This window comes from Agelaius phoeniceus, chromosome Z (genome assembly GCF_051311805.1).
Source record: "Agelaius phoeniceus isolate bAgePho1 chromosome Z, bAgePho1.hap1, whole genome shotgun sequence".
Taxonomy (NCBI): Eukaryota; Metazoa; Chordata; class Aves; order Passeriformes; family Icteridae; genus Agelaius; species Agelaius phoeniceus.
This window is the reverse complement of record NC_135303.1, coordinates 701,730-719,502: the sequence shown is the minus strand read 5'-3', so window position 1 is coordinate 719,502 and position 17,773 is coordinate 701,730. Positions and strand designations below refer to the sequence as shown.

The 17,773-nt window shown below is 43.7% G+C and overlaps 1 protein-coding gene across 1 annotated transcript in view; it reads right to left on the bottom strand.

The window, feature by feature from the left end:
* Positions 1-17,773, bottom strand: part of MSH3 (mutS homolog 3) — a 95,511-nt gene that overhangs the window by 24,461 nt on the left and 53,277 nt on the right. The window contains exons 13-17 of the mRNA XM_054651654.2: positions 16,204-16,336; positions 8,091-8,278; positions 5,467-5,635; positions 2,798-2,862; positions 768-884 (exon numbers count right to left, since the gene is read on the bottom strand). Coding sequence (XP_054507629.2) covers positions 768-884; positions 2,798-2,862; positions 5,467-5,635; positions 8,091-8,278; positions 16,204-16,336 — 672 coding nt within the window. The remainder of the gene's footprint in view (positions 1-767; positions 885-2,797; positions 2,863-5,466; positions 5,636-8,090; positions 8,279-16,203; positions 16,337-17,773) is intronic.

Genomic DNA, 17,773 nt, shown 5'->3' with positions numbered 1-17,773 from the left:
CTGCAAAGGAAACACAGCTGGAGACATGTCAATTGGAATGTCTTTCCAGTTTCTACTCGATTTTCAGAATTTCTGGGCTCCTAATGGGAAGCAAATCTAGTGAGACAACTTGAGCAGGGATTTGCTAAGGTCTTGCAAGCTATCACTGCATGACAAAAGGAACAATTTCAGCAGTTCTGCAATTCATGCAAGTAAAAAAAAAACAGATAATCAGGCAACTGAAAAATTAAAGGCATTCAGAAGTTCAGGAAGTATTGTTTAAACTCCCATTTGGAAGATCCTTTGGCTAAACAGGCAAATAACCCCACTGAAAACTCTGATCTCAGACAAACACATGTGCCAGATGTGAGGGACAACAAAACTCCCACCACCTTCTAAGTAACTCTCATGGTCAATCTAGCATATAAGATATAAAGAATAATAAAATTACTGTGTAATATTAAAGAGTAATATAATAAAACCAATGACACCCACTAGGCTCAGTTTCACTCAGAGTCAGCTGCACTTTCAGATTGTTAATCCTGTGGTATTATTACTCAGAGTTTGGGAAACACCTTGCATACTTAATGGTGTGTTTCCACCAGAATTTTAAAAGGCAGGGACACCGCTGCTGGTCTCAGGGCTGGGGCTCAGCCATTTAAAGCTGTTTAAAAGGAAGAACAGCACGTTAACCGACCACCAGCCAGTTACAGCTGTGCCCAACTATTCACGCCTCCGTTTGGCGTCCCTGCTGTGTCGCAGAGCCGGGCGCAGGGTGGAACACTCACTCCAGGAAGCAGAGCCAGCCAGAGGCGCAGAGCAGGGCGAGCTGCTCGCGGAGCTGCTGCAGGACTCGGTAGCTCTCCGTGACCAGCGGCGAGTGGAAGCGGCTGACGGCTTTGGTGCTGCACGGGGAGACAGAGACACACAGAGCTCGTGGGGATCAAGGCCACCCAGTGTGAAAAACGCAAAAATGCATGCACTTCATGACCGGCTTTTCGCAAATATTCAAATGAATATTATATGTGTTGTGGTAGAAAGTGATGCTGTATTAATTCTCTTAAGTAGTGTGTTAAATATAGTTTAAGGTTATATTAAAAAAATGTTAAAATAGAAACCGTGCTATGTAGGATACTTTTTCTAAAGAAAGGGCTTGCAGGGAGATGGCAGCCACAGGACACCTGAATCTTTCAGAGAAATGGAATTTATTGCCCCATTATCAGAACAAACGAACTTCTTTCCACCTCAAAGGCACTGTCAGCATTCAGAGGAAGAAGATGATGATGACCAGACAGAATCCTGTGTTTGAATGGAATTTATACATCAAGTATGATGTATATGAATATGCAACAGGCTGTTGCTTTTAAGGGTTAATCCTCTGTTAACCTGGGTCCTTTTTCGGGTTCCTGCTGCCCAGAAAAGGTGCCCAGACTGTCTGTAACTCTTTGTCTCTATTGTCTCATATTGTCCTAATCCAATTTGTCCAATTATTATTACTCCAATTGTATTACTATTTTTATAACGATTTTATTCCTATTAAACTTCTAAAATTCGAAAAACAAGTGACTGACGTTTTTCCACACCCAGCAATCAGCTGCTCCATCCACAGGCGAAATTGGACTCATTTCCTTCATCCCCGCCAGCCCCCACACTGGCTGTGCTGAAGGAAGGCTCTCCCATGGGGGCAGTGACCTCCATTGGGAGTGAAGTGGCACTGCTGCCCACTCAGAAGGCTCTGGAACGCCCTGCACAGCGTGCCATCATCACCCCAGAGCACAAAACAAAACTGCTCAGCAACAGCTGCCCGGGTGCATGGCCGGCTGATACACACCCAGACAGACAAAAACAAATTCACTGTGAAGAGGAAAACTCCATCATAAGCCTGAAATAAACACAGTTAATACAGATTGTCTTGCTAGTTTTCACTTGCTATTCATTTGTGTGTTTTTATTAAGGACTCAATTTGGCACATCCAGGCATTCTTTTACAGAATCCAGATTAGCTGCAATTTGTTCACCATGTTAATTCTGTCTGATCTGTGCACTGCTCAGTATTAAAAGAAGTTTAATTAAAAGAGAATTGAGTGTTAATTCTTGCATAACTGAATAGAGCATCACAACAGAGTTCAGCTTAGGGAGAGATGTTTGTGCTCACACATTACACTCTGGGGCTTGTAGAGAATTCAGTATTTACATGGACATTGTAACTTTCAGGTATTCAAACCATTCAAATCATAAATCAAATGACTGAAAAGAAAAAAAGCCAACTACATAAATCAGTCCATCTCTGTTTCACCTGCTGGAAAATTATCCAAAATCAAGCTTACATTAGAACAAGTACCAAAAGAAGAAGAACTAGTCTGCATGTGTAAATACAGTTATATTTTAAATGCATTGAATTCACCAAGATGTATAAGCAGATGTTGGCACAGCTACTTTAATCTTTCTGACTAAAACAAGAACAATCAAAATTGTATGGAGGATTTCCATGTGCAAGCTACAAGCACAACTGAATCAAGGCCATAGATCTGAAACCAGTACATGCACCTTGAAGAATTGAATGAGTAATTCTGTGCTTTGAGGATGCACTGTGTAAAAACAAATGTTGTAACAAATCAATTATTCTCAGTTTTGTTTGGGTTTTTTTTTCTTTTAAGCAATAGATTTACAGTTTGGTTGGGTTCTCAGCTTAAAAAACCCCCAACAAACCTTAACACATGGGACAATGAGAATATGTATGTAATGAATTGTAATACCAAAATACCTTGTTTTTTCCTCTGAATTAAAACAGAACCAAACTTCAAAGACATTTTACGTACCTACTAACCATAACCCAGTCAGATGGCACAGATGATTTATGGGAATTCTTGACTTCTATCAAAAACTGAAATAACAGAAATATAATGTTACACACCATGGGAAGTCAGGAAAGCCAGAGAATCAGAATCATCATTTATCCAGAAAATGCAAGCACCAGAAGAAAACTGTGGCATTCACATTCTCTGAAAAAATCCCTTGGCCCAGGATTTTTCTCCTGGGAAGCTCAGAAGCCTCAGAGAAAAGGAAAACAATATTATCCCATTTGCTTCTCCTGTGTTTTGCTTGTCTGGAATGTGTTTGGAGATTGGTTACCCACAGGTGATTGTTCCATTGGATTCTGCTGTGAGTTGTTCTCACTCTTTGGCCAATCAGGGCCAAGCTGTGCTGGGGCTCTGGAAAGACTCAGGAGTTTTCATTATTATCTTTTTAGCATTCTGTCTGTGTTTTTTCTGTATTCTTTAGTATAGAAGAGTATAGTATTGTTTAATATAACATAGTATAATAAAGTAATAAATCAGCCTTCTGAGAACATGGAGTCAGATTCATCATTCCTGCCTTCATCAGGACATTCCCTGCAAATACAATGGAAAACCAGGCTCGGCCTGAAGAGAAGGAGCAGCCCAGAAGGGAAAGCTCTTCCCTGCCCAGAAGAAGCTGGGGTTCTGACACACGTCCCCCTGGTTCACCTGCAGAAGTTTGCTGCAGGTTTGAGTGGGCTCAGGGTCAGACAGGGAGGCAGAGGGACCAGCAGCAGCAGTGCCAGGGTGCTCAGAGCACTGAGATCTACGTGTTTGTTTCACATGATTCATGTCAGTTATCTCTGTAACAATAGCCTGAGGTCCTGGGTGTCAGAGAGTTGAGGCAGTCTCACGTCACAGAATTCAGCTGGAAAACAGATTTCCTGCAGAGATTAGGTTAACACAGAACCTGACCACATTTACAGAAAGCCACAAGAGCCATGTCTGGAAAAACTCCTCCATTGTGGCTAATGGGATTTAGGCAGAAACTTCCAGAGGAGCCAGCAGTCATCCCCAAGAATAAACAAGGATAACAATCCTAACACAGGAATAGAGCAAGGACAGGGTGCACTAAATGTTAATTTGCCCAAAGCACTTCCAAGGTATTTCTCTGTAGTGAAAGAGCATTTGAATTTCACATTTATCAGGGCGTTACAAGAACACAGGAAGAATAAAACATACAGATCTGAGGAAGAAAGAGCTCAAATCAAATAAATTCCTATTCTAGTCCTGTGTTCTATTCCTCCAATACAACTTTGTTTCCATTACTTCCACTCCTCTGGCATCTCTCTTTTTCCCACTGACCATATTCCCTGACCCCTCTCTGCTGCCTCATTTGGTGTCTGTTGCACACTCACACCAGATGTCATGAAATTAAGAGCAATCCCCAGCCTCTGCAGCTCCTTTCATCAAGGCACCCAGACATATCTCTGTCTGCAGAGGTTTCTGCCCTGCTGCAAAGGCCTCCCCTCTGAAATGTGTGCAGTGACTGCTGCCTCTGGAACCACTTTTCAGTACTTCCTCGGATGCTCTCCTCTCTTTGATCAGCTCCTCTCTTTTCCTTTACTTCACACAGATGGCAGCTATTAACCCAGCTTCCCTGAGAGAAACCCTTCAGATCCTGCTCTTCCCTGCCTCAGACAATACTCAAACACACTTTTCCACTTTTCCTTTGGATTTCAGCCCCTGTGCTGACAGCCCACCCGACTCCTGGGCCGTGTGTTTCCTGTTCTCAGCTTCACCCTCCACAGGAACATCCAACTTCAGGTCTTTATCAAAGGCTGCTGTCTCTAATTCATCCCTTCCCTCATTTTCAGCAGTATCAGTTTCCTCCCTCCTGCGTCTTTTGGAACTTTCCCAGCTTCCAAAGTGCCCCACAGGCCAATTCCAGCCCCCTCCGTCCCTGTCCTCACCCACTCCTCTCTTCTGCTCACCCCTCTCATTCCATTTCCTAACTCCTTTCTTTCCCCAGTTTTCTGTTTCAGAGCTTTTCCCAGCTTCCTACTCTCAGTTCCAGAAGAGAACACTGAGCAGTGCTACCTGACTGCTCCTTTCACTTTCCCCACAAACGTGGCAGGGGCTGCTGTCTCTTGTTTTTCACCACGGAACCTCTCAGCTGGCTGGATCACATCCTGCCCACACTCGTGCAGCATCCACGAGGAAAAGTTCCAGTCCAGAACACCATTTCCGAGAATTGGAACTAAAACAACACTTGTCACTCTTTAATACTGTTCCCTCTCCTCTCCCATCTTTCAAATTACAGTCTGACTCAGTACTCAGAAATCCTTTCACCATTCTTCAAATTAACCAAATGCTGTGCTTCCTGGTTCTCTGAGAGTATTCCAGTACTTAATAGCCATACAATTAACCTTGGAAGTATGTGTTTTTACGCAGACAGAAAAGCAAAGCATTACCGAACCATATTCAACTCCACTACTGTGCTTCTATTATTTAAGTCACTGAAGTGATTGACTTAACAAATAAAGGAGTCACACAGCAAGAAAGCTGCTCTTCAAAGTTGTACAAAAGATTATAGTCAAATGCCCTCATGAAGCACCACACTCAGGGAACACAGTTCCAGCTAAGTCCCGCTTTTAAGCTATTTTCCAGGCAAGGATGGGTACAGTCATACATAATAAAGCCCACAGTACCTCTTGACCCGAAACTGCAACATACTCTGCAGAAGGGTTCTTAATCTGTTTACGAATATCCGGCAGATGCAATTGGATTTTAGAAAGCACATCCTGGATCTCCTCCTTCTTCTTTCGGATGGCAGGGAAGTCTGTCAGGTCCTTGAACAACTGGGTTTTATCTCCAGTCCTACCCGAGAGAAATGCCAGGTAAAACAATGGTGAAAAGGGAGAGATGTACCTCAGTTCTACCAGCTGCATCCTTATTTTGTTATTTTTGTCTGTTGGAACATTAGCTCAATTCCCCTCTGAGTACAGATTTTCAGGTGCTTGGTCATAGCAGAGCCCCTTCACTGAAAGCTCCTGTGCTCAGGACAGGAGCAGAAAGGCACCCCAACTGCTGACAACACCTGTACTGCAATTAAACATGAAATTTCAGGTGATTTCTGCATGCCATGAACACAGATTTTCAACACATTTAGAATCTGGCCAAATTTGGGCACATTTTTGTAAGGATTGCATGGAAAAATCCCCCCCTCAAGGCCCTCATGGAAGCAGAATGCCATCAGTACTTTCCCAGAGCAGTTTCCTTCTTTTGTCCAGAAAAGATTACCCAGAATACTTGTAAGCACATGCAAAACAATGCCCTTTTCTAATTTCAGTGCCAGAAAAAATGACAGAACTGTTTTGGCAGCACTAGCTCAAGTCAGGATTGAAACCTGAAACAAGCACTGCCATTCAAATGGTTAAAACTGGGAAGCTGAACTAGCAATTAAAAATACAGCTGTCAACAAAAATAACAAAAAATTTCACTTACCCTAGTAAGTATCAGGCAAACAATAAAAAAGCACTGTGATCAGCCCTAAGTTAATTGCAATATAACTTTGCATTCTAGAGCCAATACAGAACTCTGCACGTTAATTATATAATTACCTTGAAAACTAATATGTGGAGAGCAAGTAATTAGCCAACTGAAAGTACCACAACATGGAAGCAATAAAAAAATCTAATATTCTACTTACTCCACTGCCCCTTGGCCTGCAAATTGGAGCTGCAGCTGGAGCCAGTGGCATGGCAGGCAGCACAGAGCTGAGCTTTGGCTGTGCACTCCTTCCTCACTGGGATTACATAAGTGACAGTGAAGATGCCATTTTAAAGTACAATACTAATTTTTAGAAACAAATTCGTGCTAATTAGACTAGTTTCCATGGGAATGCAAGGCAAGAAAAAAAAAGATCCCTAGTAGCCAGTAGCTGATTGTGAAGACTGTCACTCCTATGTGATGCCTACAAAAAATTGTAATGTTGACAGTTTCAAAAACAGAAATCCCAAAATCTCAATCTCCCTGCTAAAAAACCCCAAAACCTGGAGGAAGGGCTACTTTTCAGAAGAATTACAGGATTTTATCCACACCTCATAACAAAAATAACACGTGATGCAGTCTGTGCTCAAGCATCTGTGTGCATGGATGGATGTGAGCAGAAGCCAAGATTTTGATGAAAGAAATGTTTTTGAGTAAAAATAATACCACCACATACATTTGAGATATATAAAGGCCAGAAAGTAAATTGGCTTAATCATTCTGAATAAATGTAAATACAATGTACCCATTCTACAAATCATTTATAACGTGTATACTATTCTAGCCATTGTTAGTACAGTGACAGAAGAAAACACCCCATGTTTTGAAACTACCTACACTAAATCTGGTATAATTTAGATTGGTATGATTTAGATACAGTCTGTTTTGGCACAAACTGTCACAACTATAATTGGGCACCAGGCATCAGCAGAAATCTCATAATCCCACCTTGCCATTGGGCAGAGGAAATCCTTCTGCCCCTCTCAGCTTCTAAATTTATACTCCTTGGGTCCACCTCTAAATCAGAAGCAAATAAAATAAAGTTCTAGGCTTTGATTCTCAGATTTATTTTTCAATCTCAGTTTGGAAAAGATAAAGATGTTTTGTTAATAAAGTGTATTTTTTTTTTAGTCTGTTCTCAATGTAAAAGTTAAGACTGTGCTGCCCCCATATAACAACACACTGAACTTTCTGCCACAACCTCAGCAAAGAACCCAGAGATGACAGTGGAGGCAGCAGTGCTTCAGAACAAACAGTACACAGCTAATTATTTAGAGGTATTCTCCAATATAACATATATTAATTCCAACCCAGCATCTTCCTCCTCTGTCTTTTTTTTTCCTCATGGACCAACAATGGACATAAACAAGACAAAAAGTGCAGACAGTTCTGAGGAAGCTTCCACAAAAACAGTGGAAGGCACATTGCTGACATCAGAGCTCTGCTGAAGGTCAAGCCTCTCTTCAAAAGGAATAGCTCCTCTTAAAAAAAATTAATTAAAAAGCTGTTAAACCAATTAACATAATGCAAAACGTATTTTCCTGTAAATTCATCTCCCAAAGCAGATGAGAAACTTTCAAAAACTCATTCACCCTGAGGCAGACACCCTCTATGCAAAATACTGCCTCACCTAGTTTACCTTTACAAAAGGAACTGTACCCACATAAATACGAAATAAAAATATAAAACTGAGGTGTATTAAACCAAGAGGCATAATTTGCATAAGTGAACACATTTACTCAGGCTATGAGGCACAGAAAAATCATGTATCTTCTCTACTTACTTGGCTGCTTCTTCATTAAGGATCTTTAAATACTGTTTTACTGGGGAGAGAAGGTCTGGGATTTCCAACAGTGCATCTTTCAAGAGAGGAGATCTCACATGGGACTGTATGACTGGGACAAAAGCTTGAATTTCCAAGTCCAGACGAGACAGGGTGCTGACTATCAAGAAGAACTCCTGGGTAGAGCACTGAGAAGGGAAGGAATCATTATGTCTGAATCATTACAATCATTGCATTTTCACTTGCGGGTTCTTCTGCTTTTTCAAAATGTGACAGGCATGCAAATAAAATATATGGACAGTAACAGAGCTGCACCATCTTGCCCCAGTAATTAGGGGGATTAATTAACCACACCAATTGTCCCATCTCTTGCCCTCAGGATTTTGTCAAGAGCTGATCTCCAGTGTTCCTGTTGCTGGGGGCAGATGTGCACACAAAGGCAGGAAAAGGGGCAAAGAGGTGCAAACAGCAAAAAAAGCAGGTTGGGTGATGTCAGGAGCACCACACCTTGTCCACATGGCCCTGTGGACAGGGCAGGGTTTGAAAGGCAAGGTCAGGCACAGACAGGGAGAGACTGGGAACCAGAACACAGGGAGGAGAAGAAAAAACACAGAGAAAGGGAAACCCAGCACCCTGTTTAAAGTGCTGGAAGCTACTGACAGCTTGGGCTCTGCCAGCCCTGCCTGGAGGGACAGGGGACACACCAGCCCACTCCTCATCCTCTCCTCAGCACAAGGGAAGATTCTCCTGCCTATCCAGGCACCCATCCAGGGCATCCTGCAGAAGGGAACATCCCACCCTGGGGCCAAGCCCACACAGCCCTGCCAGAGCCTCCTTTGTGACACCCACAGGGCAGGAGCTGCCTCCCTAAACAAAGCAGCTCCTCACCTACAGCACCAGCTCTACAAGAGAGCCTCCCCTCCCTTCCTGAGCCACCTGTGCTGCGCCTCAAGCACTTTGCTGTAGGGTTCTGGGTGCTCCCCAGTGCCAGCACAGTTTGTCACCTTCAGATCCTGTTCAGGTGTGGGAATCCACAGAATCAGAGGGTTTGGGACAGCTGCAAAAGGCAGGCCCCAGAGACAGCAGAACTGTGATTGGAGCTGAGCAGCAGCCATGAGATTGGTCAGCAGAAAAATGATGTAAAAAGTAGAAAAGCAAGGACAAATAGAGCAATGATCTGTGTATTAACCCTTGTCTAGAATAACTCCCTAAGCTACAGAAAGTTTATCTAGCAAGATATTAGGAAGTTAAAGCTTAATAATGGAGCTCTGTGCATTGTGTTTGAAGGCTCACAAGCAGGTATTGTGTTTGAAATAAGCAAGCACTGTTTAACCACAGGTACCTGTGCTTATAGTGATTGGACAGAACTACTGTCAATATAGAATATTTACTGTACAGATATAAACACTGTCAATGTGCTTTTGCTTTGTGGGATTGGGCAAAAAACTCCTAGAGTGAGTTGTGACATTGAGTTCTGTGTCTGCTGCCTGGGATGTGAGCTGGTGGCATCTTCCCATTGCCATGGCCATGGAATGAGGCTGATGCTGGGAAATCAAACAGCTCCAGGCACGTTCCCAGCAGCCCTGTCCTGTCTGGGGTCTGTACATAACCCCCGGGCAGCGATACTCAGGAAGGGCTTTTTGGGCAGTCCCCACCCCTCCTGCACACTGCCAGTGCCCCCAAGGGGCAGTGCTGGCTCTGCAATCCTCCCTGGGTTTGCACTGGTGCTGCACAGCACAGGGACACCCAGTCCTGTGGACACCAGGGCTCCCAAACCTCCCTGCATTCAGTCACACTCCCAGGACATCCCAGTCTCAGAAAGTTTAAAAAAGATTGTCCATAACTAATTATGCTGGTATTTTTTCCTATTTTACTGATCTGTAGAAACATTCCTCCTTTAGCCTTCTGAAATTCTCCAGTCAGTCAACAGACAGCACCAAAAGAAAACCAGTTTATTTTCCTCACCTGAGGATGCAGGGAAGGCAGTAGGATATATAATATTCTTTGTCTGCCACGTCCTTGTGTTCTAACCTTTTTTTTTCTCTTCTACCACAGCAATCTAGAATTTAATTTCTGGACAGGACTGTATGGTGACCAGCACAACACTGCTCACAGAAGAGGCAGGCTACAGTGAATCACTATTTCATGGAACACATCTACAGTTTTATTTTGTCATCCTTTGTCTTTCAATTTCTTCCCTAAAGTAAATGTTTCTTTCTCTTCCTTCCCACACTGAAATGCAAGAACTAAGGAAATTCTCTCATTTATTGCATTGCAGTTATTCCCAAGGAATGTCTGTACCCAACTGCAGAATCGAGTATTAGCCAAAATGCAATTTAACCACAGTTAGGAATTGAGGAGGGCCACAGACACTGCGCCTGGAGTATTTCTGGAGAACCTAAGCTCATCTATTTTACAGAAACACAGAGTTCTGTGGGACAGAGGACACCCATTAGGAGGTTTCCCTGCAAATGCTCCAGTTTTTCTGTGTTATTTTCTTTCTGCCTGCTATCAGACCTATATATTTGTGTGCTTACCACTAACCCATAATGCAGCAATGATCATCATGTAAAAGTGTTATCAGACAGCACAATTTTCCTTTCCATTAAATTATTCCAAATATCTCCAGTTGTACTCCTTTGTATTACACTAACTGCAGTGTTTCTTTGCTGTTAACACCCTTCAAGCACCTCAAAGCCTTCTGTTCTCCTTTAATCATCAATTTAACAAAAAAATAAAAAGGTCTTTTAGTCTGCTTCATAAACGATCCATTATTCTTCCTCATGAAAATTTTGGGTTTCCTCTGCACTGGCTGCAATTTATCATCATCTTTCTGATAATCTGGGACTTACTGCCTCTATCTTATAACAAAATTAAACAAAATAACAAAGGAGTAAATATGCCAACAGTGTTTGAAGTCAAAGCACAGAGGAAAGGCCTGAACCTGTAAACAAATGATAAATCCCAGCTTGGACTCCAAGTCAAATAAAACACTTTGTGACTGAGTGCATCACCATCCCCACCCACACCCAGGAGGATGAGGGCTAAAATCCTGCCAGGCTTCTCCAGAGCGTGCCCAGGAGGCAGCAGGGTGGTGATGCACAGCACGGGAGAAGGAGCAGATGCGCACACCCAGAAACGCATCAGCCCCTGGGGGAGCTCATCAGCGTGGGGGCTTCAGCTGTTCTTCTTCTAAGGAAGGAGATAAAGGGCCCTGATCAGTGCACACCTGCAGGAGTGCTGGGAAAGGGAGATGGTGCTGGTACAGGTGGGAGCACCTGGCTGAGCTGTCTGCAACGAGGCTGGTGAGGCTGCTGAAGCTCAGGCTTCACTAAGAGGAGGAAGCTGCATTTCAGGGCACCTAAAACAACCCTTAAAGTTATGAGGTTTGTCAGAAGATGGTTAATAAACACTCTGCAGTTCCTCACAGCAACTCTGAAGGCCCACAGGACACGGTCAGAGTCACCCAATGAGTTAAAGCCCACTTGGTTCTGTGACTACAGGCCTTTGGAGAAAGGCAAATGCACTGTGTTTTACTGCAAACAGCCTTGCTGAACAGTGTCCCCAGCAATGGGGTGAACACAGCTCTTCTGTGCTTATTCAGGGCTCCTGCTCCCCCTTTAATCACTTGTGGCTCCATGCTAGGAACACTGCAGGACTTTGCATGTGAAATTTAATGTCTCCCCTGCAGAAATCATTCACTAAGCAAACAGATAACTTGGAACAGACACGTTCAAATAACTCTGGCAGTCTGGGCTCCATTGCAGTGGGACTGATTCCATTCAAATCCTAGGTAACCTCACAAAGATACACACTGTGTTATAAATTAGAAGCTTTTAAAATACAGTAAAAATTGTTTACATGAAGCAGGATTAACTGTCTTGAATTCACAGAAGAGTCTCACGAGCTGATCCAATGCTATTTTTGAAGCCTGCTTTTGAGAGGACAGCAATGATAGCCACAACTTCTCTGGCACTGGAGAAATAACCTCAGAGTTGGCAGTGATGCCAAACAATAGTTTCAACCAGCAGTTTATCAAACTGTCCCGAAAATGGATGCAGGAAAGATCACAGAGATCTAACACCCTCTCAGCAACACTGACAGCAATTCAGCCCTGTTTGCATTACTGAAATTGTTTCCAACAGAGACCCACAGCCAACAGCCACTAAACACTTTTAACTCCAAGTTAAAAGATTTCAAATTTAAAAAAATATGGGTGTCTAAATGCAATATACATTTATCACTCCTTTCAAATTGTAATTCCCACCTTTATCTCTTTAGCATAGGGAGCAGACTTTGGTTTGGGAGAAATGAGGTATTTAATTTTAAGATTATTAAGTCCCCTTGTTATGACTTTATATTAATCAGCTTAACGGGGAACAGTTTGCTCAAATCAGCATTTAGCACTGCAAACCTAAAAATATCTGTGATGCAGACTCTTTAAAAGATTAAAAGTGTAGTATAAGCAAGATGTGCATGATATCACCCTAGTAAGAAAAAGAAAAAGTAAAAATTCAAGGTATGTTTAAGCTGAAGTCATGTCACTGTCATATTTTCTGGAAGAATCCCCTTGCCCAGGATTTCTTCTGCTGGGAAGCTGAGAAGAAAAAGAAAAACAATTTTATCCCATTTGCTTCTCCTGTGTTTTGCTGCTTTGGAATGTGGTTGGAGATTGTTTATCCAACAGGTGATTGTTCCATTGGATTCTGCTAAATTGTTTTAACTTAATGACCAACCACAGCCAGCTGTGTTGGACTCTGGAGAGTCACGAGTTTTTCATTATTATCTTGTTAAGCATTCTGTGAGTATCCTTTCTCTACTCTTTAGTATAGTTCAGTATAGCATTCTCTAATATAATATAGTACCATAAAATAATAAATTAGCCTTCTAAGAACATGGAGTCAGATTCATCATTTCCTTCCTGCCACAGGGGAGCCTGAAAATACCACAGTAAGGTTTGATTATTGCCCTCCCTCCTTAGGTAAAAAGCTCCCCTTTAATCAGTTTTGTACATCTAATGGCCAATTGTTATGATAATTTCTTTGGTGACTGTGTTTTAGTTGGAAAACAAATGTTTATTGAGTGAAGGGTACAAATAAGATAAACACTTATGGTTGAACCTGTGTAAATATTTATCTTCTGAAACACTCTGAAAACACAGGCATGAAAACAGCAAGAAACATCAGGTTGGCCCTGCAGGACACATTTCTAAAAGTGCAAATGGCATGTTTACTCTGTCCTGGCTGTAAAACCTGCTCAAACATCCATCACTGACCCTCTTTTGCCACACTCCAAGGCAATAAAAGTCTCCACTTCAACTGAGGCAATAAGAAGGAGGGTTCTGCCACTTGTAGTTCCCACTGATGCCAGAAGGAAATGCCTGTGGTGCAAACTCTGCTGGGTGATTTGGTGATTCTCCTCCGAGCACCACCTCGGCCACTAAGGTGACTCTGCTCCAGCTGAGACAAAACTCAATGTCAAAATTCAAAATTCCCTGTCCCTCAGATTCCTCTGCAGTCAGGCTCTGAGTGCTGCCCAGAAGTGTTCACCCATTGCATCTCCAGCCACCCTCCTTCTCCCACAGGGAGGGAAGTGGGGAGTGGAGAGCATTCCTGCCTGGCGAGGTGCCAAGGGCTGGACCTGCACAAACTGAGAGCACCAACCAGTCCAGTGGAGCAACTCCTCTCTCCATGGCTACTGCAATGCTGCTCTTGCCTCCTTAAGCACTCCCTCAGCCCTCCTCCAGGCTGGGACAAAATCACAGCTGAACTGTGACCCCCAAGGCAACACCTCATGCCCAGTGTAAAAACACTGCTCTAATTCCAGAGTGGCCATACCTGGGGTAGGTCAGATACAGTGGATTGATTCTGGTGGTTTGGAGATTCTGGATTTGGTGGTTTGAGGCCATGGGAACTCGTGAAGGGCCAGGTTAACAATTCCCAACCTGAATTATGCTATCAGATACAACTTATTAGCAGGCTTTCAGGAAAAAAAAAAAAAAAAAGGAGTAATTCAGACCAGGAACACAGACAGTGATGTCCTTGACCACAAGCCTTCCCATCAGGATGCTTTGCCTTGCAGACCATTGCTCTGCCTTCATTTCCTTCTGTCTTCTCCAGAGGTTACTGGTGCACAGGCCTGTGCACAACACAACTGTACTGCAGTAGCTGACCTGAATGTAAAAAACATTCCAAATAATGTTTGAAATTACTGAGACACCCCAGCCATCTCTGTACGCTTCAGAATCTCCCTGTACAGCACATCTCCTCAAATAATGACTTCACTGAAGTATAAAGGGCCTGGAGGATGAAATGCTTGTCACATTCACCCATTTTTCCTGCAGGTGACACTGAACTAACAAGCACATTCCTTTGGTGAAGCCATCAGAGTGTTCCACTCGGAGTCTGGGATCCCTTGATGGAATGAAATGGCACTCTACCTCACTCTGAGCATGTGGGACATCTGGAATTAACAGAGCTGGAAAGGGTTCTGTAGCAGGAACTGAAATGGCAGCATTCTCTGGGGGGGAACACAAAGAAATCCATGAAACCCAGCCACCCCATGTTCTTGGATACATATCTGTTTTGCTGGGACCTCTCTCCAGGCTCCACATTCACCAGCCATGCTTCAGAATCAGCTCCCCAGAGCTTGCTTTGATTCTTCATTGGGAACAGACCCTGTCTCTCAGGGACACTGCCATCTCCTCAAAGCCCTACAGGTCTTCACTGCTTCAGGTGCTCTCCAGAGTGCTCTGCACAACCCAGGCTTTTACCAGGGGAAGCAAATCCATCACATTAGAAGTGTGCGCTTAGAGCTTTCCCCCCTCATTTACTCTTTTTAGGGAGTCTGCTGGAGCATTTCTCCTCTCCTGCAGCTTTTTCCCAACATCTGACTCACTAAACCCATCTTCATGCTGCAGTGGCTGTTGTTCAGGCAATCTGCATTGTCACCTCATCCCAAAAACCACACGAAAATCCAGGGTCTCTGCATGGCTCCACCTCAAAGTGAGCTGAAAGCTGAGAGAGGATAGCAGCTCTACAGCAGGGAGGGACATCTGAAGAAATAAGTACATAGAGAAAATAAAACAAAACCAAACCAAAGCAAAAACCCCACAGGGGCAGCAGCAGAGCAGTTCCAGGATATTGTGAAATGCAGATATATTCCTAGAAGCAGTACTGTGTATGAAACCTGAAAGGAGTTAAACCATTAAAAAGTGAATTATCTAATTCCTGGGCAGTTGTTTGGACGAAGAAACCCAACAATTTTATCATGTGAATGTGGTACACTTCAGAGGATGGGTAAAGTGGTGCACACTCCTCTTTTCACAACCTTCCTTATGGCTGGATGTCTGTATCCATTCCCTGAAACACACAAGCCCTTCCAAGAGCCAAACACTGCACGGCAAAATTGTATAAAAACTGGGTTTTTTCATACACAGGAAAACATTATGCTGTACCATCCAAAAAATTTCAACTTTGCTCTCATTCTACCCACCTATTCCTTTACTGAAAAAAAAACTGTCAAAACCTCTAAGTAGAGCAGTGAAATGAAAGAACATGATGTACTCCACAGGTGCCACTGGCACATTAATGTGCTTCAAAACTAAGAATTGTCAGTGCCTCATCTCTCATAAGTGACTCTTATTAAAACGTGGACCTGAGGTCCAAATTGGAGAATTCACAAGCAAACCAACATTCATCTGCAAAGAAGCTGGCAGCAGCCAAGTGGTTCCACTTGCACGTGTGAGTTTAGATAAGCATATGGAATGCAAAGCTTTGGTTTAAAAGGCAAACACCAGTTCAAGGCAGAAGGGGTCTATTGCACCATCCAGACACTAAATCATGAGTACTGCACATGTTTGCCTGTTACCATTAGCAGTCCAAAGCATGTGCTTCAGAACCCTACCCAGACACTTCTTCTATCAGCACATCACTGATCACAAAGCAAGATTTCACCACATCTGATTTTTATAAACTCACATCCCTTTAATAGGTCAGCCTCAGTCCTGCTAAGTAGAAAACATTTTTAAACAAACATGCAAATCCAATGGAAGCACACTAAGACAGAATGATGCTGCTCAGAAAACAATCAATTAGTGTAATGATGGGTGTACCTTCTTGTGGAAAACACTGCAGAGGCCTCTCTCTAAATCTGGCAGCTTACAAAGAAGATTTTGAATCTGACCAAACACGCTGGATTCTGACAGCAGAATTTCAGACACAGCATCAAGCCGGGCATTTATTTCACTGCAAAAGAAGAAGATCAATAATTAAAACTTGTGTTTCTCTGAGGGGAAGGGGGAGGCAGTGAACCTCTTCCTGGGGTTTGCTTTGGGTTGATTTGTTTCAGTCTTTGACTAATGCCACATCCTCAAGAGTAGCAGAAGAACTGAGGAATGCAGAGAATCTTGGGATTTCATTCCAAATGCAAGCCAGATCCTGGCCATGGGCTCATTCTGCCCTGTCTGTGCTCACAAGACACCTCAGTGCCCAATTCTGCACTGGTGTTCCTGGTGGCAGCAGCACTGAACCTGAGTATTGCACCCCACATGCACAGACAGTGCAGGAGGATGGGCAGAGGGTTTGGAGCTCACACTGCACCCCAAGTACCACACTTCACCCCAGCAGGCTGTACAATTACAACCTCACCATTTTGCCCCCCTGTCTGACCCTGACTAGTGACTGGTAATTACCTGGACCAGCATTGCATTGGTTTTTCTACTTTTTTTTTTTTTTGCTAAAACCTGTAACATTTATCTCCCTATTTCAGGACTGAAGTCACAGAAACACCCTCCTGAAGTGAGGAAACACTTTTTTAATGAGAAGAGGTGATTCCATAGCTCTTGGCAGGTTCCTTACAATCATTTTCTTAAAAGCAAAGCAAAGGGCTGCAGAAATGGACAACCATCACCAAATTTCACCCAAGTTTTCACAGAGTCTCCACTGTATCCTTCCAACATATCCACGGACTGGCTGCAGATTGCAGAGGTAACTCCATTTCTGCTTTCTGTGCAACCAAATTCCCTTCCTGCTGCTTCTTGGAGAGGTACTGAGGGTGGGGGTCCACGGGTGTACCCAAAGCCCACCCACCCAGGCAGTTCAAGCAGAAATCAGTCCCTTGATGCACACACTCCACATCCCAGACAAGCGTGTGCAAAAGCAGCCCAGCCCACGATCCAGGGACCAGCGAGATGCTCAGAGCTCAGCCAGCACTGAGGGATGGGAACTAAGGATGCAATCCAAATTTAACATTTTTGGAAGACTGCCTGCCTTGCCCGTGGCTTTTACTGCAGAGGTTTCGGGCCAGCTGCCAGTGTGTCTGCTCATAAATAGCGTCCATGAGGAAATCAAAGAAATCAGGCACCTCCAGAGGTTGCAGACATTACAAAAGTCCAGCAGCTAGAGACCCCTGGCCCTGAAGACAGCTGAATCTGAGAGTCCTTGAAATTTTATTGCACTTCATGTGAAAGGGGAAATCATGCCTGGGCGTGCTCTCAGCTAAACACAAATCTAACAGCACATTTTACAAATCTCCCCCATTCCTGTGGGCAGCCAGGCACCTGGGAAGCAGCTGCCACTGACAGCAGGGTCACAGGGAGGAGCCTGAGCAGGGCTGGCACCAGTGGCAGAGCCACAGAGCACCCCGAGCACACAATGCCACCAAACAGCTGCACTGTGGTGTTG